This window comes from Lichenostomus cassidix, chromosome 2 (genome assembly GCF_008360975.1).
Source record: "Lichenostomus cassidix isolate B80296 chromosome 2, HeHo_3.0, whole genome shotgun sequence".
Taxonomy (NCBI): domain Eukaryota; kingdom Metazoa; phylum Chordata; class Aves; order Passeriformes; family Meliphagidae; genus Lichenostomus; species Lichenostomus cassidix.
In genome coordinates this window covers 30,067,739-30,094,473 of record NC_139482.1, presented here as the reverse complement: position 1 = coordinate 30,094,473, position 26,735 = coordinate 30,067,739, and the positions used below count along the sequence as shown (strand labels likewise).

Sequence of the window (26,735 nt, the reverse complement as noted above, 5' to 3'; positions counted from 1 at the left end):
GTAGACAAGTAGATGCAACAATGTGCAGTTGGTTGTGATGCATAGAGTTACGAAAAATGCAGCTTCTTTCAAAAAGTTTCTTTTAAAGTTTCTTTAAAAGCCTTCTTTTAAAAAGGCTTTTAAAACCTTTCTTTTAAAAAGTTTCATCATTTACTGCCGAACACATTTTTAATAAAACATGGTATTTCAGCTTTCTGCCTGGATGTAGAAGATTTTCATGTTGGAAGCCACCATGGGACTACACTAGAACCTGATGTTTATTCAGATAAGCAACATATGAACATTTCCTCTTCAGAGAGCTCTTCTGTCCATGCTGGGGTTAAATTCTGTCAATAAACACATCATATGTTTTTAAAGTGCAAATGTGAATTCTTCTTTAATTACAGAATTGCCATCAAATCCATATGTGTGCAATTAAGTCTGTGCAGAGTGAATAGTAGTAGTAGCACGTATATGGTACTATTCCGTTATTTACTTTTAACATACATCTGCATATTTTTATATATATAATGTTTCTTATTCTGGGAAATTAGGCTTCTTTGCATAATGTTGGCCTTTGGCAACGCAATAGTTTTTAGGAAATGCAGAAAATTAGGTAAGTCTAAAGATTTGACTTTACAGTAGTTCATTATCTTCCCAATAATTTTACAAGATTGAGTAGCACACAAAAAATGCCCTTTGTTAAAAAGGGGACAGAAATTGTCTGAGGGACCAAATTGTGTATTTGGTGAGTTGGCAGATTACCACACCTGATCTTTCTATCCTTGCATGCTGCATGTAGAACCAGTCTGGAACTATTCTAGAGGCTTGTATTGTGGCTGCAGCAATACCAAGGAACTTTGTCTCTCAGCTCAACAGTTTTTCACCTCTTACTGGTCTTACCATCAAGCTGTGTGGTAGATGGCACAGGGCCACCTCGGTGCCATGAAAGTACAAGAATGGGACAAAATGTCTGCCCTTTAATGTGAAGAAATGTTTTCCTTTTTTTGTGGCCATGGTGTTGATATGCTAAATGTGGCATCCCCTCCTTGCCCAGAGATGAGACACAGTTGCACTTTCCAGAACAAGAGATGAAGTCTGTACCTCTATAAAGAAAAGCTGGCTGTTTCTTGCTGTGATCATCAAGATTCACCTTATGACACTTCGTAACTTTTTTTTTCTAAAATCAATGTGCCTAAAATTTGAAACTTAGTTGTTTCAAGTCCCTGCCAATGAAGGCAATCAAGCACCTCCAGTTAGGTCTTCTGATCTTAGGTAGAACGACTCCTGCTCTAGTGATGCATGTGGCTCTCTAGTGCCAGTACTGTTGTTCTGGACTGCAAGTTAATTAAATGTGCAGATTTCATCTTAATTCACTACTTTTTCTTTAGATAAGCTGCCAGCCCTGGCTCTGGTTCCACCCCCAGTGGCCTTAAATTGTGTCTTGGGGTGGTAGCAGGACAGCTTTATTGATCACACATTTTGTTGACCTCTGCAGAAAATATAGTCAACGCTGTGCAACTGTGGGTCCTAAATAGTCTGCAAAATATGTCAGTTAAAGTATAATGTGCCTGTTTTAATTAAATCTTGGTATTTCTTTAGGGATAGTGTAGCTAACAGAGAGGCTGAGGAGGTAAATAAGTCCTTCATTCCTAGAGGCCTTCTGCAGTGTGCTCCAAAATGTTGCTACTGGCAAATTTCAGTAGTTTAATAAGATGGGTCAGGTTAGTAATTTAAATATATTAGGTGAATATATTGGCAGCATGGTGTATTAATGATTTCACAATGGAAGACTTAATACTGAGTAGATGAGCTTCTAGGAATTATAGATTGCTTTTCCAAAACCAGGAAACAGACATATTTCCTGTTGAGAGGACTATACCTATTTTGGTACAGCCGGGAATATAGGAAGAAGACACAAGTTAATTCTAGCATCTGTGTAGAGATGATGGTTCATTTGAATACCCAAACTATAAGCAGTCTAATTTCTTTACTGACACAGTTGTCTGCAGATATAAGGAGAGACAGCTAAACAGCCTGGAATCAAAATTTGCTACAAGAAAGTAATACCATTGCTAATATTTTCTTGATTTTTACGCTGTTGTACCATGGTAATGGAACCAGTTTGGTACCATTAGCTCTTATAGAAATAAGAGGAATGAAGAGTCATTATGTGTAAAGGCTGAAAATGCTTCCTGGGTACAGGCTGAGAAGATCAAGGGAAGAATGAGAAGCAGCAAAAACCAATTTGTTTCCTGGATGACTTACTAAACTTGTGTACTAGTAAAATCTTGCCTTTCTTATTGCTTTTCTTCATGTGTGGTCAGAACAAAAAGTAGCACTGTCAGCTGCCACAGCAAGGAATGGCAGGAAGAAATTTAACATCCAGAAAATATGAATGTTTTGTAAGTTTTGTAAACTGTTGAGAGATTTTATAGCCATAAATTTCTTTTCTTGGTAATTACAGGCCAAATTGTTTTTCTGATATGAAAGGTCTAAGTTACACTTCAGTTTTCAAAACAAGACCAGCTTATCCCAGTAGAAAATATCATCTCTGTTTTACTGCTGTAACAGCAAAATTAGAGGAAATGCAATGGACATTCCATCATATGTACAAGTCATACTTAGCCATTCAGATGGCTTGATATTTAGCCCAGGAGCCACTCTGTTCAGCTCACTAAACATTAATTCTTCTGAAGTCTGATTTCTTGCAGGGTGGCGTTCTCCCCCAGCTCCTCCTCTTGCAATTTAAAGGTCTGACTTTATGCATTACAGGTTTGGAGCAGTGTCTTTGGTGGGGAGGATGGGGGAGAGCAGGGGGGATTGGATAACTGCCCAATTTCATATGATAAAAGTGAAATTCTCTTCTGTCTGCAGGACAATCCCCAGGGAACAACGTATGAAACCCAAACTTAAATAAAATCATATCCTGTTTGCAAACATCATATTCCCTTTGCTTCTCAGTAATCTGGACCCATAAACCCCAGCACAGCTTGAGAGCCCATTCCTCATCTAAACAAATGCCATAAGCCCCTTTATACTTTTACAACCATGTCAGAAAATAATATTGACTGCCAATAGTGATGTGATTGGAGTTGCCTCCTCTGAGCCATAAAAGAAGCAGTCTGTTATCAATTTCTCTAAATGCATCAAGGGAATTATGGGTCGGTTCAGTTCCAAGTTATAAATGACAATTCAAAAGCCGCAGAAGTGTTTGAAGCTGGGAGCCGATGATGACATTATCATAAAAGCCTGCTCTTCTTTTCTTTTGTGGGGTTTTTTGCCTATCAACTAGACAAAAAAATATGGCTGAGAAATGACTTCAAGATTTCTTCGCACAGCAGCAGGTCAAACAGGCAAGAAAACAACCACTATTTTTAGTGACAGACTGAGACAAGGAGATGAAACTTTCTCCTATTAAAAGTAGATTTCTGCTTTTCCTATTGTCATTTTCACAGCACAACAGGAGAGGAATTGCAATAGATGGATATTTCGGTCAAATGGTCAGTTATAGCTCTAGTGGCTGTTTACAGATGAAAAATTGTGGAACAGTCTGACAATCCACAGAACCAAAATGTAATTTGTGATTATTCTCCCCATTTGGCCACTTCACCTGCAATCTACCCACCTCTCCTGGAAAACTTTTCACATTCCAAACCTCTGACCAGCTGCAAGAAACCATCTCTTTTTATTAAAACTGCTGGCCATAGAGCTGCTAGTCTCTCCAACACAAAGAATTTCATCCCCGTGGTATTAGAATTCTTTAACAACAGTTGGTTCTGGAACAAGGTTAAGCTTGAAAAAAAAAAACCAATAAAAACATTATTGCAGGAGGGAGATCCCATACTTCAGTGGATTTTATACTGCTGACCCTGGATAGTCCTCTGATAAAAAATTAACCATCATTGAAAGGAAACCTGTTATGGGCAAATTTAGGATGCTAGTTTAGACAATTTTTTTCTCTCTTTGTGAGATCTGTTCAATTTAGCTGTACAGGTGAAAGAGATTTCTACTCTTACATAAGAGAGCTAATTATTACTTATTTAGTTTCTTATAAAATTAAAAAGTTTATGGTTTGATTTCTTCTGAAAGCTTAACATATTTGCCAATGACTCTGACATAATCAATCCCTAGCACTACTTAGAAGAAAATTCACATGGATGAAAAATGTTTACAATGTAGCTATACATGCAGTTTTTTTCACTGCTACTGTGATGGAAAAGGATCAGAAAATATTGGTTATGGACACAGACTGCCTCTTGTTTGCTTTTCAAAATGCTTGAAACAAAATTCCTTTCACTGTCACTGTAAGTAATATCCAAAGAAGAAGATTCCTGATGTTGATAGCAGTTTTAGAACAGAGATAACAAAATCAATAATAGAGTAGGATTCAGGGTTATAGAGGTTAGTTTGACTTTGTGAATAATGCAAGCCATCCCAAACTCATTCCAGTATCAGGTGATCATGTCTTCAGTGTTTGGGAAGTCTTAGCTTCCAGTCCTTGATCCAAGAGCAGTTTTCATTCTGTTCAGTGACTCTTTCATATCAAATGTATATGCTGTTTGTGGAACAGGGCCTCAGAGCTAGGATGTGGCAGTATTTATAATTATATTTACTAGGTAGATCATAGCCTTAGGTGCATGGGCTTTATCTTACTTATGTTCAGCCTTACTTGCCCAGTGCACTTTCCAACAGTGGCACTGCTTCAATGCATGGTGTGGGGCTCCACAGCCAGAAATAATATTTGATCTATCTAAATATTTGGTAGCAACGCCCACTAAGACGTGGGGTCTCTGATATTAAATCCAGCCTAGGAGTGGAGAGAACTGAGCCTAGCTTTCCCATCCCCTGTATGAGTAGTCTAACCACTAATCTGCTGCATGGTAACAGCCAGCAAGGTCCCCATATACTTAGAAGACAATAGTTTCTGAAAATCCTTGTGCAAAAGGAAGTCATAAAGTCTCCTGCAAGAATGGAATCTTTTTTCTTGACAGTGCAGCAAGTAATGATGAGGCAGGGAAAAAAAAATACAACAAACATTAAAAAATTTAAATTCTTCCATCCCTCCTTAAAATCTTCGCATGAGCTACTCTTCCTGCTTTACACTGATTACTACTTTATACCTCTCAATTAAGTTGAAAGTTACTAAGTAGCAATGTTCCTTGTTTCTTTCCACCATCATTTCTGAAAATAAGCTTAAGAATTGCTTTCCACAGTTTGAAGCAGCTCCCTTTCCCGGAGCTCATCTTAACCAATCGACAGCTAAATATCGCTGAAAGAAAGCTCCTAATCTGATTATTTACCTTGAAAAAGGTCATAACCCATTCCTTTAAAAAAGCCCCAAGCAAGCCTGACAGTAATAATATATAGGAAGGCAAACCCACTAGAAAATAAATAAATAAAAGATCTATTTCTACAACATGTTCTTTAATCAAATTTCCATGAATTTAAATGAGAAATAAAGCAAACAGACTGAAAAAAATGTAGATTAATTTAAAAGCTTTAAAGCAAAAAGAAGTTATACTGACCAATTGTGACTCATGTTAGCTTTAGAATGGAAACCATACTGTCATTAGTAGAAGGATTTCAAAGCACATCCCTGGTCAGGATTTTTTAATACCACAATAACCTGTTTCATAGAAAAATCTTATCCTTTAATTTTGAAAAAATACCATAGTCCTATTTACTAAGCAAGGCCCTCAAATAGATTTTTTTAAGCAATTTTACCTAATCTCTTTTTTACTCAGAAGCCTGAACATCTTTTCTCAAATTTATTAATTTTTGTTCAATTTTCTCGGCATCAGCATTGTGAAAAATTACCTTTTTTATGCACCAGTGAGTGCACATTTTTGTGCATGTGTGCACACAGTAGTTTACAAAGGTGCATGTGCACACACACCTACATGTCAATGTGGGATGTTAGCTGAGCCACATATAGAAATGACGCCCAAGTTTCCAAATTTGCTAGTTGCTAGCTGCCAACTTCCAAATTTTAGGCAGAATCTTCAGCAAGATAAACCCACAGTGGAGGGACTGGAACCATTACAACTTCCTGATTCTTTTTTTCTTAACTCATAGTTCAGAAACCCACAAAAATTATTAAATACTGAAGGTTAAAATGCATTCTTTCTTTTTTTGTGTGTGTGTGTGTTAAAACCTTACAAAATGAATATTTCTTCTGTCATGTATTTCATAATAAAACTCCCTACTATAAACATACTAGTATGGTCTGGAATTTATCTTTTGTGAAGAATAAAAGTAAATAAAACTGTGTAAGGTTGCACTGAAAGTGCCCTCCTGAGATTATGCCTTTATGTCTGCTCAGACTACTCAGAGATACTTGGAGAATTCATTGAGAAACAGTAAAAGGGAAGTAAAATATACATCAACCATCTAGCCCATTGATATCCAGAATATTAACATTTAACTTTGACATTGATGACATCGGTAAATAATGGACCCAGTTGGACCAAAAGCATGAAATACTTTTGTGTGAAAAACTCATATATGTGAAAAATAATTTCTCTTTGGCATTATCTGCACTACAATTTAATAGGAGCACGATACCAATATCAGTGGAAATTTTAAATGGTTTTCAATAATTTAGCTTTATTCTTTTACCTAGTGTTGCAACATATTTCTTTCTGCAGATTTTTGTCTACTGTATCCTAATATGAGCTTGTCTTTCAGGATGACTCCATTTCAAAACAGGACATAAAAATGCTCACATAATTTATTACTTTAACAATACCCAAGTTATTGGCTAGCAGCTAGTGAGCCCTTTTTCATGCTAAATGTTAGCTTTGGCAACTTTTTCGTCCTTTCAGAGAAATGTGGAGCCATATTTACTTTTCAACAGTACACAAAACAGCTTCGCCAAAGCTCATTGTGCTATAACAATCGTGCCCATGTTACTTTCTTCAAGAAAAAAGCTCATGTTAAAAAACCCAAAGTGGGATAACTAGAAATGAGCACATTTACACAAAATTTGTTCCTAGCTGTTCCATGTGCCTATTGTAATGTGTTGCCTCCTGTGTCTTTGACAAAACAGCGAGATAATGGCTCATGTTTCATCCCTACATTGTTTTTCAGCTTCTGAAGTCCTTGAACTGATAATGCTAAAGAATTAACCAATGAACACATATGTTGTGTGCTGTCCCTTTTGCAAAAAAACAAACATCTACTTACCCCAAGTCCCCCACAAGGCAACAAGGAAAAGAGTTTTTGAGACACGTTTCCTATATATTAAAGAAAAAAAAACAAACAATAAGCATCATTTATCAAAAAGAAATTTAAATATCGGAACAGTACTTCCTTACTCTACAGTAATTCAGATTTGAATATTACACAATTAAAATGCCAGATATAAATACAAAAATAATCATAATACTTAGAAATAAAATTAACTATGGGACATTTAAGGTACTGTTATGCAACAGTGACAAATTTTAGGATTAGTAGGCAGTAGTTTTAAAGAAATATAATGATCAAAACTCCACAGAAAATCACTCTGAACTAGGGTGACTAATCATCCTGATATCTGTAGCTGATAAGCACCTTGTCTAAGCTACTCATCTCAGCTTCTTTTCCAGCCAGGAGTGAGGCAGGCATCTCCACCCAGCCTAGATGACTGATGGGATGAACTATGCTTGAGAAGTACCTGTTTCTTTTCACTGACAACAGAGGGAACCACATTAAGTTTACATGAAACTGATAACTAATTCGTAGCTTTTTCCCTTCAAAAGAGTTTCTCTTTGAAAATTTGGCAGCTTTAGTCTTTCTGTGAAAAAAATGCTCTTTTCTTCATTTACATTCCATCAATGACAGTATTAATATTTTGAAAACAAAACTTGAAATAATACTTTTTCAGGATTATTCAGTAAATACATTATACTAATGGGAACAAAAATTTAATATGCTTTACAATTTAATTTCTAGCTAGTTATACACTATGTGTTAGCCAGTATGATAGGGTTTATCTTAATATTTATACTCACATTTTATTCATTCGTGGTTTTTTGGGTTTTGTGTTTGATTTTATTTTTTGGTGGGGGGTTTTGTTTTTTGGTTTGTTTTTTTTTTTGTACTAGTAAACTCACTGTTTATGTTGATAACAACAATATGAAAACCGGGTAAGGATCTCAGGATTTGATGCAGTTTCTATCCCAGTGTGTAATCTGATCCTAAGGCAGCTGTGGAAGAGAACATAAGCTTTTCCCCTGCCGTATCACAGAACTGGCTTTGTAACTTTGCCATCTGGAGGAAACATTAGATAGTGAATCACTTGAGTTACCTAGAGGAGTCACCCCTTGTTATGAAAGGGGCGAATGCTGCAGTTACTCATGTTTAGCAGGTGCCAATGAAATGCATAAAGACAATTATAAGCCATCATCTTTGAAGTACAAGAGACCAGACTGCAAGGTCTGGGATGAAGAAAGTGCTTTACACTTTGAGTAAAATCCAAGATGCATTTTTACCCGACTAGAGGCCTTTGATCAGTTTGCACAGTGTGTTAGAGAAGCCAAACAAAACCTCCTGTGGAGCTACCAGGGGAAATGCAGGTGCAGCAGCTATGCAGAGTATTCTCATACTGTGAGTCCTAATGGCCCCAGACATGCAAGGAAATGTTGGCTGCAGGAGACTGTCAGAGTAGAGGTGCAGGTTGGAATTTCCAGATTTCTTGCTAAGCAGATCCAAGGACCAATTTTTCACTTTTCACTATGGGGAAGATGAAAAAGTCTTGAGCAGATAACTAAAAAATTAGTGCTGTTAATGTGCCAGGAGACATTAATGAAAACATAAGCTATAATTTGAGATAAAAGAAGGCATTTTTAGATTATTGAATGAGTAGGCTTTTTATCCTAAATTCCATTTCAGAGGTGGGGTATAAGGGAGAACAGATGAATTCTCATTTATCTCCCTGCAGCCAGGCACATTGTGCATGGTAAATACTATTAAAAACAATAAACACAAAGTATAAACAGAAAAGCAGATGGTGAGTAAGGACACTAAAATCAATCAGAAGATAGGTCTAAAACTGGGGAAAACAAGCACTTAAGCCTTCTCAATGTGTCAAGAAACTTGCCAGAATACTTGCTTCTTATTGCATGATAGTTAAAAACAAAAACAGTTGCCATATTCTGAAGAACAAGAAAAACATTATGATTTCATGAAAAGAACAGTGGGGAAATGTTGGACTAAGAGAAAGTCCATCACCTATCTAGCCTCACAAAAAAGGAAAGCTCACAACATTGCCATAAATGAAAATCAATAGGAAAAAGCTACCATGAAACTGAATTGAAGTGAGAATTTCCCATGATGTTTGAAGTTGATATCCCAGAAGATATTGGAATACTTCAAGTAAGGTAGAAGAAAAATTCTAAATAAGCAAATATTTTTGACTTTGCACTAGGGCAGAGTTTATAGTCACCAGCAAATCACTTGAGATTGAGCACAACATTTTAATTATAGAGCTAGAAATGTTCCAAGATTTGTATTCTAAAATATCAATGCACAAAGGCCAGTTTGTTAAATTAGGTGTTGAGACACCTATCACTGGCCGAGGTCAGGTCCCTACAGAAGTCAAGGAAGCTGCTTTACAAGGTTGATGACTGGGGACTGAAAGTCTGATGAACTGAGGAAAAATGACAAGCAAAAAACTCACTTTCAAAAAAAAAAAAAAAAAAGGAGAAAAAATCCAAATTAAAAAATATGTTCACTTTTTAACCTTGTTATTCTCAGTGTCATCCCTAAAGAGCAAAAACCATTTCAGCTAAGTGTTTATTTCTTCATTAATTTGAAATTGGAATTGCATGGATGCTTTTTGATGCATCTTTTAGTTGCACTTTAATTACTGACTCACTGTCAGGCATGTGTTGACAGTGTATTTCTCACATTTACAAACTTTTAATAGTAGGAAACTTGACTTTTAGTGACAGTTTCTTAAGGACAGTTGGAGAGGAAAAAAGGAAGCAAATTTGTAAGAAATGTTTACTGTTCTGTCCTTGAATTTATATGAAGAGTTTTGTAAGGTTGTATTCTGTCACATGAAACCATAATTTGATGTGACATGTAGCTGCATATTAATTTCCTTTGTGTCAAGACAATGGTAGCACAACATAATATGTTGCTTAACACACATTAAAGTACATCAGACCAAAGCTTAACTACACAATAGGGTAGAAGTTGAAAGGGGTTGTTTGGAATAGCTGCATTTGTAGACCCTGATGCAAGAAAAATAAAGCCAAGAATTCAAGCAAGTTTTTACTTGTAAACCATTAGGAATAGATGAATATGTGCATAAGTCTCATTGATTTGAGTAGTTTCCAGTCACACTGTTTTTCAATCTTCCAGAACAAGTTTTTTTCTTGAACAGGGAAGCTGAAATAAGCACTTATTGACAAGTAGCGCATTACTAGCCCTAGTCATACTTAAATTTCATTCCTTCAGGTGTTTCTTTTCTGTTTGAAAGGTGCAGAAGGTGCTTGTTAGTGAAAGAAAATAAAAGATCTTCAGACAAAGCAGATGCACTCTTCTGAAGAGGAACAGGGAACAAACAAATGCTTTTCTGGAGCATAAGTGGAGAGCAAATAGTTCCTCTTTCTTTCTGGATGGGTAGAGGAGTAAGAAAAGAAAAGGTTAGGCCCTACTTTTCATTAGAATGCAAGCCATCATTTGATGGAACTATTTCTGTGGAAAAAAAATACACTTTCATTGAAATAAAAGTATTTTCTGAGACAATGTTGTTATTGATGACATTTTTTATGAGAAACTTTTTCTTGAGATTTTTCTCCCTTGGTACATATATTTTAAACTTCTGTAATATACCAAGATGTTAATTTTAATGTCAGGATTGGTTAGGTTTAGCCTCACTGAAATTAGGACAACAAAATCAGGAACAGTCACACAGAATTTTGGAAAAATGTGACAATTAAGTAGTTTTATCCAAGAGTCTGGAAGCCCAAATTATTGGAGATTCCAGCAAAAAGACAGTCACATGCAAAAGCATGTGGGAAGGGTGTTTTATTGACTTTGTCTTGGTGAAAGGTCATGTGAGATGCAGCAAGAAAATAGCCTAGAAACAGAGAGAGTAAAGGGCATTGAGCCAAGGATACACTCAGAATATATTCTTGATATAAGCTTAGAGAGCGAATGTTTTGGACAAAGTGTCTAATAAAAAAGGCAAAGAATGTCCAGTAAGGAACTGTGGGCCAAGAAATGGTTTTCTGAGATAGGATAAACAAAGCTTTCTGTGTTCTGTGTACATCAGCAGAAACACAGGTCAGTTCCTTCTTAACCTTGTATCTGCAACTGCACACTGCATCCCAGAGGCTGCTCAACCACTGAGATCCAAAACTGGAACAATATTTTATATCAGTGTATGTTATATTAAATAATGTGCAAAATAAAATTAATTGAACAAAAAAATTGAAATTAAATGCTTGATTGTATCAAAAAGGAACAATTTAAAAATGTTGATGAAATTAAATAAAAATGTTTCCGAATTTTAATTTTGGAGGAATTCGGAAGGTTTTCTTGGAAACACCTTTTTTCACCTTATTTTTTTTTTTAAGGAGAATTTCCTACTTAGAAATTCAAGTTCCTAAGAATCTATTATGCTCTAAGTATTTTTCAGATTTGATGTTGCCTTGGCTAGGAAAATGTATAAACCTACATTACATTATGATCTTAGGACTCCCTGAAGCAACAAGTCTGCCTGACAGAAGAAACAGCGTAAGTTTCCAAAGCAAAATAATTGTGATGTAATACTAGAATTGTGGCAGCAATTTTTTTTGATGGCTAGTATTATTTCTATTTGTGTTGGATGTGATTACATTTAGGAAAAGCTCCACATCTTAGAAGAATTATAAAAGTAACTGAGAATTAGAATGTTGCATCCAGTGTGCTGAGACATAAATGGCAGGATTTCACTGACAGATTATTTCCAAAATGCACTAGTTTTCTGTGTGTTCCTGACAAGTAGACTTGCTTCATGCTGCACTAATGGCAGAGCTCAATATGACCCTACTTTTTTTTATAAAAGGCGTATGCTGAGCATTGGCTATACATGAAGATATTTTACATGAAAAGCCTGTCATTTTCTGCTATTCTGTACAACCATAGGTGCATTTAATATATTAATGTGTTTTTCCCCTGTTATTCAGAAAGATATCATATCCAGCAGAATGAGAAGGCATTAAAATAAAGTTCACTTATTAGCAAAACTTAGGCATAGTATCTGCAGTCAGAGTGGCTGAAATAATTGAAATAAAGCAAATGAGAACAGCAAACAAGCAATTCTGACAAGCAAGTGTTTCTTAAATTCCTGGTTTCGAATCAAAGAACACGAGGAGGTAGAAAACCAACTGTGTTCAAAATTGCCACTGACCTCCAATGGAGAACAAGTTACAATAAAAGGTTAACACTGATGATTTTTGAAGCAAATGAGGAGAAACTCGTATTGCTGCTTTCCAGCCGGTGTATTTTGCTAATCTGTATTTGGCTTCCATTGTAACATTCCCCTTCCACATAGCAATGCATTTGGAAAAAGTGAATTTTTGTCACACTGCTTGCCAAGTGTTTTAAACTGACACCAGCTATGACTAATGACAGTGCTGGAATGTGCTGTTCTCAGTAGAATAGAGGCCTGTACAGACCTAGGAGTTTCCTGGGGTCCAGCTTCTGTCTGTTCAGTGGGCTGGTGCCATACAGCAGTGAATGATGTTCAGAGTGAACCAGCTGTATTTCCTCCAGACTGGCTTTTCGACCTCGAATTCGCTGAAAGAAAACAGCAGAGGCCTACAATATTCCACTGACAATATTTAGGGAGAGAAAAAAAAAAAAGTAAAGGTCCGAAATAACATTTAGTATGATTAATAATGGGTTGAAATTGCGTCATGCAGGAATGTGACACTGATTTGTTTATTAAAGTAATGCTATATGAAAAACAAATGCATGTGTGCTTTATCACAAAATCCTTCACTTAAGTCTTAGGAGACTTAATACAGGGTTTCACGTAGAAGAAAAAGAAAAGATTCTGCCTCTTTTCTACATAATATATTAAGAGATACAAACCAAAAGATGAAATATTTCTTAAGTAAGAAATCTGGCTAGAAAAAGTTCTAATTTAGAGGCAAAAACTTATTCACACCTGTAAGCTGCAGATGTGTTTGGAATGAGGATTAATGTTTTTTGCATCATTACTAGTACTTGTGATTTATGCTGCTAGGAAGAACATGATCACAGTGAGGAGAGACAGGGGAAAAAAAAAGAATTAAACTTTAAATGCTTTAATAATATATTTGCATATGCTTTTAAATTTTTTATGTATGATCAATATCCCAGGATCATTTTTGCTGTTACACATGCTGACTCACTTGCTTTCTTACATTTTTGTAAGTGAAGTTTGTCTATTTAACTGTTTCTCCACCCTGTACTCACCCTAAAACCAGAGGTAAAAAATCTGGGACATCTTTCTACAAATCCATTGAAATTTAATCAGTTTAGAAAGGAGAAAAGATGGGAAAGGAAAGATAAAGCTAACACTTTCTTATTTGGCTTATCTGCTCCTTGTATGTATTTGGAGCTACAGCTTGTCATAAAAATATTGATTTCTCTGCTTGTGCTAGTGCTGCACAGCCTTTGCAGACACAGCAACTTGAATCAGATTTTGTTCAGGATTGGGTGTAATAAGCAGCACTGTCAACAAAGTTCTGGACCTAAGATCATACTGCCTGTTGATATTGGATAAAGAGTAAACAGCTTGATTTTAAGGTCTTGGACCCTCTTTGCAGATCTGGTCCTTATGAGCACCGAGGGCAAAATCTCTCACAGCTTAGACTGGATCTGTCTGGCTCTCAAGCTCTACAGATACACACGTACAGCTGTTACCTAAATAGACTACCCTATTTTCAATTAGACTGATTTACCTGTTACAGAAATTGATTTAACTCTATTTTTTCTAAAGGTTAAATTGTAATTTTTATTGGATCCAATACCTTGTCCTACCCCTTGGAAAGCATCAACCTCTGCACTGGGAGAAGAAAGCAATATTACGAATATTTAAAAAAATGTGCACAAAAGAAAAAAGGAGATGCCTGGGGGATGGGGAGTCAGAAGAACCATGCACTCCATTTATATTGAGTTAAGCAGTGGGAATTTTTTCTGACTAATCAGGAAAAATATCCTAAGAGTTAGAGCTAGATGACTGTGGAACAAGCTCCCCCTCAGGGAAATGGTGGAAGCCCTATTTCTTGCAGTGTTTAAAACTTGACTAGACACAGCAGTGGAAAGAACATTTTAGGGAATGATCCAAGAACTAAATGACTTAATAAACCCTTTTTCATCTCTAATTTCTTCAAGCCTCTCCCAGTCTCACATGAGAATTTGTAGCAGTGCACTCACATCCTTTTAACACACAGTTGCACAATCAAAATCAGCACATTATGTTACTTCATGGAGTCGGTAAACTCTGTAATGGTTCTTCTGGGTCAGATAAAATATTTTTCTTCACAAGTGAGGTGACTGGCAACATTTATTCCTTCATCCATTCTCATTAAGGTCAATGTTTCTAACAAGCTGCATTAAAATGTGTATACCCAATTCTCCACAGCAAAACTGGGAAGGGAGTTTGGCTTTTAGGAAAGATAAAATAAATGTATAGGAAAAGTAAAGAGGAATTTTATGAAGGTCACACCAAAGAACCTTGAGCAAAATATTCACTCTCTGGTCACATATTTTCTACAGGGTATACAAAAACTCTCAGACATGTTTGAGAAAGTTAATTGTTTAGCTTTTAAAAAAATGTTGTTAAATTGAATGCCGTATCCCTTTAATTATAAAAAGACACACAACTAGCCATTGCTTTTACAATGAGGTGCTCTGTGATATCTGGTCTGGAGGTGGCCTCCCAAAATGTCTTGCCAACAGCATACCTCCTACCCAATATCACCAGTCAAATTCTCTAGGGTAGAATCAGGTTATGCAGAATTCAGTTTGGTGCAGAAATCAAGTAGCACTGAACAGGACACCCCACTCCAGGCAGCTCCCCCCAGTGAGGTCCTTGGAGTGTAGCCATCAGCTGAGCTGGCAGGGCAGGCAGAGCCCAGAGCTGCTCGTTCTCCACAGCTTCTCCAGCTCTAACATCAGCAAGTATATTTGCACTATAGATGGCAGGAGGAAATGGAAGGATAAACAGTGCACATCTGTGCTGTTTCTGCATTCCTATCCCATTTAGTGTTCCTTTCATCCCATCCTTGCAGTATCTCTGCATATCAATCCCAACTATCTAAGGCTCTGCACAGAGGAAAAAAGTGCATTAAAAATTACCTGTAATAATTTCTAACATTTCTCACACAATGATGTCAGGATTTAGCAGATCTACAGAATCATATGTCCTAAATAGGTTGCCAGAGTCTCTAATGTAACTTTAGTTATGCAAAGTGACCACTTTTGGCTCTCACTAGCATGAGTTATCAGACAACAGAACACATGCATTTGTAAAACTTTACATATACACTTTTAGCCACATCTTTTTTTTTATTTGGAAGTGTCTTTTGTAATTTTCTTTGACCGTGGTAGTGTCAAAAACATAAAATGTAGCAGAAAATTGGCATAAAGCCAGTGAAAAAGGAGAAATAGCATAGAAGAACAGATGAACAGTATTTGCTTCATTCCAGAGAATTTGAATAATACATCTACCCATCTACTACATCCTTAGTAGAAGGCAAGTCATCCTTTTCTAATGTGTATGACAATTTGTGTGTTGGCTTTGTCGTCTGACATACACGGTTCCCTTATCAACAGAGACATTTATACATCTCAGGAGAGCAAAATATTTGCACCTGAGTGCTTCAAGAATTCATCTAGAACTAGAAATCCATTCTCCCCACAAGGGTAAAGTGTTTTCACCTTTCACAGAATTTAAGGTCAAAGTCTGGTCTTCTGTTTAAAAGAGACCATTAAATTTTCACACAGACAACATCTATTAAACTGAAGGTTTTGGTTAAACTTTTAGCAGAATAAACTCATTCACAGCCAGAGATTCAGAAAGACAAAGGTGATGCTGCCTGTTTCTCTCTGCTAAACTAACAGGAATTGTGACAGTGGTTAAGGAATATTTCTCACTCGAGTCTCTCCGTGTAATATGTCCATTGCCTGTACTGCAGCTATTTGTATGAAATTCCCTTAGGCTATCAGTATGTAAACAAGATCTTCAGATTTTTTCCTACCTTCCTGAGATTTCTCATAGTTGTCAATTTCTCTCTTGTTTTCAAAACTACTCACAGATAACATGTCTTTTGCCAGTCAATATACCCACATTGCTTGCTCTCTCTCCACCATGTGGGAATTGCAAGCTTGCCTCTGGCACACATGCACCCACATAGAGATGCATTTATTCTCTTCATGTGTTTTGGTCATCCAGTGCCTAACCTGAATATGTTAAACACGCTAAAGTTTTTTGCTCTTAAATGTTAATTTTTCCTGATTTTTTTTTTTATCTTTAGAGGAAATTTGATGTTTAAAGACTGGAGCCTTTTCATATATTTCAGTTTATGTGATCCGGCAGACTCAAATTTAAATTCTTTCCTTCTTTCTCTTTCAGTCCATGTGATGTGGACAGCAGGAGGTGTAAGATGCCTCCCTAATCCAGAAAAATACCAAAATTCAGAACAAATTCTAGGCTAAAAAGAAAAATGTTGCTGGACCACCATCCCTACAGGAAGTAAAGGTGGGGGCACAAAGCAGGATCATGGCTACATTCTTCTTTTGTGTTCTGAAACTGTGCTGATCACTGCAGCCTGATGTCAGTCATGTGTGTATAAATTATAGCCCCAAAGGAGTTGTGTGAATACTTCCTCTCCCTAGAACAAGTGGAAAGTAGAGACCCCTAAGAAAACATAATTCAGTCCCTTTATTGTCCCAAAGGTAGGGCAGCTAGGTATTGCTCTTTGCCAAGGGAAAACTGTAAAAAAAAAAAATACAATGAATGTTTTTATGCCAATTTTTGCCTCTTTTAGTTGCGCTGGTCTGCATTTGATAACTGTCTGTTCTGCATCTGTCAGTCAAACAGGCATTTCATCAAACATACATAAAACTTTAAAACTAATGCAAAAATATTGTGTCTGAATTTTGTTTTTCCAATACATATATACCAGGACTATAAAAGAGTTCACTATGGGGGTGCGTGTGTGGATGTCTATGTGTGTGGATTACTCTACTCTTCTGCTCTGAACTCAGTCAGGGACTGGTCTCTCAAATCTGTCTCTCCAGAACTGGCAATGATCTGAATGCATTTTTCCCTTGTCTTAAGGAAGCCAATGGCAGAATTCATCTATCTGTTTGGAAGAAGGATGTAATTAGAAAAAATAGAATGAAAGCTATAACTATTTTTTTTGGTCTAGCAAAAGTCCTCTAAACAGTTGTTTAAATAATTCTAGAGCACAAATATCTATGGCTAGAAAGACAAAATACAGTCTGGAAAAGTCCTCCTGGCTGTGTCTTCAGCAGTAGACTAAGTAGTGCCAGGAAACATTCCCAGGCAGAGTAACACAATCGTCTATACTATTAAATTGCTAAAGTGGTCCTGCACACTGCTTTGGCTGAGCAGCAGCTAGCACTCTCCCAAACAACTCCCAGACATGGTCTGGTCACTGGCATGGGCCAGAGAGCATTCCTGGTAGTATGAACATGGGCCTTTCCATGCCAGTTGGCTGCAGGGGTAGAGAACAGTCTCAGACACACTTTATTTTTTAGCAAAGACACAGCTTGTGTACACTATTCAAACCTTGTTATGATTTTACCAAACTGTATTTTAAAAATAAATGGGATCACTATGAGTAATATATGCAGGTAGATACAAAGTCAATACACTAAGCTTAGATTAGTCTGTCTAGATTAATCTATGAACTGCAGCAAGCATGGTGTCAGCCTAGTATATATGACTGTCATCATCCTATGTCCAGTTACAGATACCAATTCTCTGTACACGCAGCCAGTCATCTCCCTATTGCCAAAGACCTGAGCTGTATTAGAGGCGTTAATCCACACTACAGGATATAGGAACCACATAAAGCCACCTGCTGTAGATAACAAGGGTCGTATAGATACAGGTTGTTCATTTTCATAAGGGTTTCTTGTTAGATTATGAAAATAGGGAGGGCCCACTAAACATGCTTGTGCCCAAGGATACATACAGTGCACGGTAACAAAACCTGAACTACATCTGACTGAACTGTTTTGATCCTAAAACTCCTTACCAGACGAAGAGTGGGACTGCAGCCCTCCTGTGGAACCACTGTTTTAGCCAGAGAGGAAAAAAGTTCAGATTTACTGCAGAGGATTTCCTAAGGGGCTGCTGCAGGTGGCTGTTCCTAAGCTGCCCTTTGGTTTGTTGTATTAGGCAATGCACGTGGCAAAAGCTGACCAGTGATCTCCCCACTCCATCTGACAAAAACTGTGGGCAATTATGCTGAGAAATTATGTTAAGGAGTGGTGATGTACATGAGGGGGCATTCAGAATTTAGCAGAAGAGACAGTGCAGTTGCCCATGATCCTTTGACTGTGCACCCTCAGTGTGGTATATTCCAGAAAGCACCTTAATGGTGGCTTTTATATCTTGGATAATGCAATAGCCACTCCTTTAGTGACACAAGTTATCTATTCAGCTAAATGACTTTCTAAAGAACCTGAGCACCAATTCACTGTAGCCTTTCTTATTTTGGAAGTGAGCAGTTTTAAGCATTTGTTTGATGTCAGGCAAGAGGTAGATAAATCAGTGAAGCAAAGGACAGATTGCATCACCAAATATAATTCTGTCTCTAGCTACATAAGAGGATCTAGATAAATACCAGATCTGTACACCAGCTTCACACTGGGACTCCTTAGCTTTATCATCAGAGTTTACATTTTGACAGCTCATTTCCCATTCCAGCCTCATTTCAAAGCACAGGGTTGGAGTCAAAATTAGCTGAATGCAGTTCAACATGAAGTGACTTTTTTTCCTCTCTGCCCCCTCACTAGGTTTTGCAAGAACTTATAGGCTATATTTCAGGTTTTGAAATTGTAGAATTTAAAGAGGAAACTTTAAATTTTCCAGGAAACTCTTACACTGCATGAACCTAAAACTAACCTATACCACTTTTTAATTTTACACCTTCTACAGATCCACTCTATTTACTTTTCAGAAATAGTTGTTTATTACTGAAGAAAGCAGTACATAGTAGCACACTGCATTTTACTTGTTTTCTCTCTTTTGTCTTTTCCTGAAAAGACAGAGTCCTGAGTTGAGAGGGTAACTAGGCTTTATTTTAGTAAAGCACTCAGCTGCATGTTTAACCTAATCTTGAAGTATGTGATCCCCCAGTGAAACCACTTGTGATATGTGGCCTTAAGGGCCTTGCTGAAAGAAAGTCTTCTTGAAGACTGGAAAAATTATCTAAGCTAAAAAAAAGAATTAGCCTGTTAGAGTGCTGCCATCTAGTTAGATGAGTGTATACAACAAACCCATTTACAGTGCTTGCAATATCTCACTGCCCAGTGCACTGGGCTGCCTACACAAGGTCTTCATGGACAGTCACTAATAGCTATTCAAAGAGATCTACTGAACCAGCTCCTTCGGGTTTGTAAAAACATAAGGATATAAAGAAAAGAAATTAAAGAAAATGGAGCATAAGAGCCCTGGAAATTTTGGGATCCTGCAAAACATTAGCAAATTTTTGCTGAACTTTGTTAACTTGTGCTGCAGTGAAGGAAGTGCCTGCAATTGCCACAGACTTCTGCAGAAGTTGACAGTGCTGCACAACTCACAGCAAGCAGGGAATGGTAGAAAGGACTGCTTTTAACTAAACCAAATCATATATGAACCTCACAGCTCATATTTGATTTAAACATGTTTTAATATGCAATTTTTTTTGAGGGAGATGATAGCAGAAAGAAATTACAAATTTGCTGTTGCCTAGATGATTGTGTTTGAATATACTGGGGCTTCACACGGGACCCATTCTATACCAGGTAAAGGAAAATGCTTTGAAAACAGACTTTAAAGTCTGAAAAAAGACAAGATGCAATATGCTTAGGGAGTGATACAAACTATATTTAAAAAAATGTTCTATGCTACAGAAATGAAATCCTTAACTGCTTGAAAAAGTTAAGAACTGCGCTATTGGAAGGATTGCACGTACTGTTTGAATACTGCTTGTCTGCATTCCTTTATAAAGGTGAGGAATAATCATGTCTGGGTTTATATTCTGATGCATGTGGATACATGACACTGTGTAAATCCTTTATTTTGTGATTGGGAAGTGTGCTCTCCTATAATGCATTATTTTAATATTATCACTTAAGACAAAATAATTCCTAAAACAAATTACTGTCTTTTTACAGAAGCAAGACAGGTTTAGGAGTTAATAAATTTGCTATTTACTTTAACAAGTCAAGTATCTAGTCTTAATTTTTAATTACCTCGCACTTGTTTAGCAACCCAGTTTCTTGCAGCCTTGACCAGATGCTTTGGATTCTTCCAGCATGTTCAGGGTGATTAGCATAGTTCCCACACATGCACTGGTGCTTCAGCATCAGACTGTCATACACAACGCCTGCAGCACAAAGACAGCACAGTAAGAAACAAATGAAACAAATGCAAGTTATACTGGTCCCTGTCAGGCACACTTTAGCAAGACTGGATTTTATTTGGCACTTGGAGCAAGTTGAAAATCCCAGAATCACAGAATCATTTGGGTTGGAAAAGGTTAGTTAAAGGTGTTAACCTATGTCCATCAAGAAAATGTTATGTATAGCAGTGTAAAGAATATAATTTAGAAAAACCTTTAAAAATAAAATTTTAAATGGCAGTGCCACTCTGCATTAATTCCAGATCTCAAAGCATAATCAAATGAAAGTTTCAGAGTTGAAACAGGGGCAGCCAGAGTCCTTTTTCATTAAAAAGAAAAGTTCCACCCACTACTCAATTAGGATCAAATCCTGTTGTTTGACTGCCATGCAAGGTACCTTTTGAATTTTCTATGGTCATTTATTCAAGGACAGAACAGCTTTACATGAAACAGCTATCAATATCACATTGCTCTGTAGCTGAGTATTGAAAGCAGTAGAGAAATTTTAGTTGGTAGGCTCAAGCTAAATTCAATTTTCAAGGCTTTCAAACAAGGTCTGAAACACAGAAAAATTATTTTCTTTATTTACTTGTTCTTTGCATTTCACTTAGACATGTCTGGAACAAAAATTATTTTCCTTACCCCTATGTGGACCATTTTCATTTGGGAAACATTTAGCTATTCTTTCCCTTGCAGTTGAAAGAGACTCAGATTAACAATTTCTCCAAGCTACAATACTTGGCATTCAGAACATCTTTCTTATGTGCCACCACTACTGGGGATGCCAACACAGTTCTGGGAAAATTGTGTTAGCCTGCTACTGAAAAGTCAGCCAGTTAAGAAAATACAAAATTAAAGTCCAGATTCAACAAAATGCTCAATACCACCCTTATTTAGCAAAGTTCTTTAATGGGTATTGAACATCAATAAAGTCTTTAAAAGCTCTGCAGAATAAGAACTTGTGTACATTTTGGGTGATTCAAAGTTAAGGTTCTGAGATAATTCAGTTAGAAGCCAGACAGAAGTTATGCTGCTCTAGAAATATTTTTGCTGCCATATTTCTTAGCTCATGCACTTCAGAATTGATCCTTAGGGATCTTGCTATTTAAGCCAATATGATAATACACTTATGTTAAGTGTAAGGAGAATGCATATGTAATACCTAAGTGCAGTATGACTATGTTTATGCTAAATGATTATCTAGCAAATGTAATAGTTCATTAGCAATAAGTTTTTGTATTTACTTTCTTGTTCTGTTTTCTTTTAAAGAAAAAAAAAGAACCAGTGAAAACCTGGAGCTAATAAACTAATGCAGCTTAAAATATCTGCTGGCATTGTCAAACTAGTTAATAATTTCCTTTCTCTGCAGTTCTTTGCTGCTCTATCATCAGGTCTTGTAAGTTATTTGGAAGTATGCACACAAATAGGTGCATGCTCACATACCTTGGTTTCCTTTTCTTGGTGCTCACAGTTTTAATTTCTACAGATTGTTGCCTACTCAGCTTGTCCAGTTTGGCAGTGCCTATTATACCAATAGGTGAGAAAACATTTCCTCCCATCCTCCTGACCAACAGGGAAGGTGTTTAGGTGCTAAATGTATAGGCATCAGGACTTTCAGAAGCTTTCAAGCAGAATAGGCTATCAATGGACTTGAATAGAAACACTTGTTAAATGTTAAGAAAAATTAGCCGAAAGTTGAAAGTATTTTCTACCTGTCATTCTTTCAATTATTTTTTATTCTTATTATTTGATTAGTCCAAATGGCAGGTAATAGAAATTATATATATATATATATATGTATAGATATATATAAAAAACTATGTTTTTGTTATACAGAATTGGGTGTAATAGTAACACTTTTTGATTACCTGCGTCAGAGTTGCAACAAATTTTGAAGTGAAACGCTGAAACTGTGTATTGAGGATGACTCCTCTGGTTGACACAAAGCTCCTTTTCTTAGCACTTTTCCAGAAATAGAATATAACTACATTGTAATTTGACTGTGAATTATTTTGTTTGAAACAAAAATCAGTTTAATAAGGTCAGGTCTGTATTGCATGGCAGAAGCATCTGCTCCAAACTTTTAAATATCAAGATATTCACACCACTGAGTGTAAAATTTGTTTCTAGAAGGATTAATTGACTTAAGAAAAGACTGAAATATATGCTTTCATTTATTGCAAGCATTTAAATTGATTTAGGATGTGCAAGTGATTCACATGTGTGGCTGCTGGTCATTCAGCACATGTGCTTGGTACGATACCAGAATGCAGCAGTAGAGCTTACTGCTAAAAATAGCCTGTAGGATTTCCCTAACAGGATTCTGCCAATAATCTCCCCCCCCTCACCCACAGAAAAAAAAAGGGAAGGAAAAGAAAAAAAAAAAGATAGGGAGACAACTGTTTTCAATTGCAGACTGCTGTGAAATATTAATAAAAGATGGTTATTCTGTTTCTCCAGAACAAATGCCTACAGCCAGATTCTGCTCTCAGATTCCTTGTGTAAATCTGAGCAGCTCCACTGAGACTGGTGGATTTATTCTGGATTTACACCAATATTACTGAGGTCAGAATGTGGCCCTGAAGACAGATGGAATGGTGCCACCATTGAACCATATAATGATAGGGGACATAGGACAAAAGAAACTGAATTTGCAGTAAGTCAGTAAAAACCAAGATTTTCCTGGTGGGGACACCCTAACACTCATTCATTTCCAAAATACTTTATTTGGGTCAGTTTCTTTTAATAATATTTTAAACAGAGGGAGAGCAAGAGACTTAAAAAATATTGGCTAACAGCATGCTTTGAAAAAGATTAATTGCCCTGGAGAACAAGAGTACCAATAAGAAAACCCAAGGGAAGGATATCTACTAAATTATTACAACACAAAATTCTGAACTAAATAATGTCAAATATTCTGTAAACTGCCTAAATGAAAATTAAGTAGACTTTATTTTTTTCCACCTTTAACTCATTATCTTGTGCATATACTGTGTATATATTGCTTAACTCTCACAACAATCACCCTTCTGATTCTCTTCAGATATTTGGCTAAAAGCATTTTTCTCATGACTCACAAAAATACAGGCTCATTTTGATGCCCCTGTAATAATCTGCAAAACCTTTTTCCTTCTAAGTTTTTTTCTTTTCCAAGGATATATTGCCTTTAAATAGGAAAAATAAAACCCCTAACAGTAAATATTAACTCAAGGCAGGAACTTGTTATTACCATAATTTCTAGCATCTGAATTCGACCTTGCTTTATGGTGAACTAGGATTTTCTCCCTTTCCACACACCCATTCCTTCCTCTGTGCTTTTACAAATGGTAGTGTTGCAACTGCTGTGGACAATGGCTGGTTGCACCTTGCACTCTCTTAAGAGACAAAATCATAGAACCATAGGATAGCTCAGGTGGGCAGGGACCTCCAGGAATTTGTAGTCCAACTCTTAGAACAGGTCAGCACTGTGATCAGACTACATTTCTCAGGACTTTCATCCTAAAGGATTTTCTAAAGAATATAAGAATAAATAAAAACTGGATCTGAGTTTCTTACTTTCCACTGATTGATGAAGAAATCCAGCCAGATCCAGGAATTAGCATGCACAAATAAAGCCATTCTATACCATAACATCCCATGTGTTAATAATACACTGATTGATTTATTTTTTTTCACAGAAATTGTATTAGAACTGTTGATGTTGCAAAGTCTCTGTTTATTTTCACTCCAAAGGTATCAATCTCATAACAGAGAAAATAGCTCTATTTTTGATGTACTCAAAAACTGAATGATAAAGGTTGGATGTGTTAGTCAGTAAACCTAGACACATGTCAGGAAAAGAGATTTCTTTGAGCAGAAAGGCTTAGCTGTGAATGCAGAGCTCTGTGCTCTGCTGGACCTGGTCTATCAGCCAAGGGGTACTGGCTATTAGCATAGATACAGCTTGCAAGCAGGTACAGCACCACACTGTCCTCAGCAGTACCTAGAGGATATAAAAGAGGTGAGGGTACAGAGCAGAATTGGAGAAGCAGAAGTGTAAAGTTGTGGGGCAGATGAAAATAGGAGGGTTTGGTTTTTTTTTCAGTAATGAATAGAGATTAGTATCTTAAAAGAGCAGTGGAGGGGGAAAAGAAAAATTCAATAAAAGAAGAGACAAGTATTGAAAAAAAATGTGTTTCATATTTGAAAAAAGAAATTCAAGGAAAAACTGAGAATCTCAGTTGGAATAATTTCTTTCTTTCTTTCTCTCTTTCTCTCTTTCTCTCTTTCTCTCTTTCTCTCTTTCTCTCTCTCTCTCTCTCTTTCTCTCTTTCTTTCTCTCTTTCTCTCTTTTTCTCTCTCTCTTTCTCTCTTTCTCTCTCTTTCTCTTTCTCTTTCTCTTTCTCTTTCTCTTTCTCTTTCTCTTTCTCTTTCTCTTTCTCTCTCTCCCTTTCTCTCTCTTTCTCTCTCTCTTTGTCTCTTTCTCTCTTTCTTTGTCTCTTTCTCTCTTTCTGTCTCTTTCTTTCTTTCTTTCTTTCTTTCTTTCTTTCTTTCTTTCTTTCTTTCTTTCTTTCTTTCTTTCTTTCTTTCTGTTTCTCTGTTTCTCTGTTACTTTCTCTCACTCTCTCTTTCCTCTGGTGTTGTTCACATAGCAATGCTAAAAGGGTTAAGTTCAACTCTCTGCCTAATCTGACTTTCTGCATTTCCACTGCTGAACTGATCAGGTTTCTTTGTGTCACATCTCAAGCCCTTTATGCCAGAGATGTCCCATTTCCATCACCATCTCCATTCAGTGTTTGTCCTACATAATTTCATTCCTTCTCTTATTCTTTCATCTCAACTTAACATTTTCTTTCTTGATTAGTTCCACTGATGCCACAAGTCCACAGATCTGTGTAACCCCCTTGACCCTACTCCCCTACTCCCCTTACTGGGGATTATAAAAGGAGGTGTCAGTAAACCTTACCAGTCAGGCTGAAGCAACATCTTTTACATTTATAACTCCATTCAACTTTTTCAATGGAACTGCAGGTTTTTGAATGGAACAGTGAAACCTACACACAGTGAGCTCACTTTTGGTGTGCTCTGTGAATCTCTTAGAATGAGTTCACAATGTTTTGGGGACTCTATGAACACAACTAGAAAAACTGTGGTCTGATTTAAGTATCCTGTCTATACACAGCTCCTCTGTTTGCAGAAACTCATGAAAAGTGAATTAGTATGTTTGTTACTGTACAATCCAAGTGTTTGTTACCCAAAACATTTTTGCTTTCCAAGTTCACATTCTAGTTGGAAAGGTGGGAGAACACGCTGTCTCACAGTCACATACTGTGAGTAATCATTAAGGTCTCCATCTTACATCAATCCTTGGTCATGGCCTGAAAAGATGCAAACTTTGAGAGCATGGAAAGTTCTGCCAGCTGAAGGAAATACTTCTGGCATAAACGTTTATAAACAATAACTGCAAGCCTTTATCCCACTCCCCTTTTTCTTTTCTTTGTGCACTAAGTGAATCTTCACTTCTAACCATGTTCTAATAGTATAGTGACATTCAGGTTTTTAAAAAGATGGACATTGATGCAAGGTTAGATTGCCCATAACAAGAAATGAGGTTTCTGTGGTCATTTTCCTTCCTCTGACTGAAGATTTTTGAGGTTCTAATCATTTTGCCTTGGACAGCCCATGCTCCCCAAATGACTGGGATGCCCAGGACCTGAGCATAAAACCTGTCTCTGTAGACTCCACACAACTGTTGAATAACACAGAAGTTGTAGCCAACATCACTTAGTCATGCCTACAGCTTTGCTCCTTCTGTAGAGCAAATGACCTTGAAGCAGAGACTGACTTGTCAAATGAAGACATTGAGAATTACATCACCGTTTTCCTCCTTACTGGTGGTCTTTCTTCAACTTATGGGTGACCTCTTTACAAAACAGGCAATGAGAACACAGAGAAAAGAACCAGGGAATAGGGAAATGAAAGAAAAAGCTGTAAATGACTTAAAGGCACCAAAAATGCACCTGTTTCTGTATTGCCAGAACCAGTCAATGATAATAATTTATGACTGTGTGAATATTAACCCTGTGATTTATCAGCTGCACTTGTTGATTTGGAGCCAGTATAGCATCATAAAACAGAAGAGCAACAGGGCTAAAACAGAATGCATTG

General features: G+C 36.8%; 1 protein-coding gene across 13 annotated transcripts in view; it reads right to left on the bottom strand.

Moving 5' to 3' along the window:
• The window catches only part of HDAC9 (histone deacetylase 9), a 457,439-nt gene that overhangs the window by 119,235 nt on the left and 311,469 nt on the right, over positions 1–26,735 (bottom strand). For all 13 annotated transcript variants that reach the window (XM_085050864.1, XM_085050871.1, XM_085050865.1 and 10 more), the window contains 3 exons: positions 20,440–20,573; positions 12,636–12,756; positions 7,168–7,217 (listed from right to left, as the gene is read on the bottom strand). In XM_085050864.1, coding sequence (XP_084906990.1) covers positions 7,168–7,217; positions 12,636–12,756; positions 20,440–20,573 — 305 coding nt within the window. The remainder of the gene's footprint in view (positions 1–7,167; positions 7,218–12,635; positions 12,757–20,439; positions 20,574–26,735) is intronic.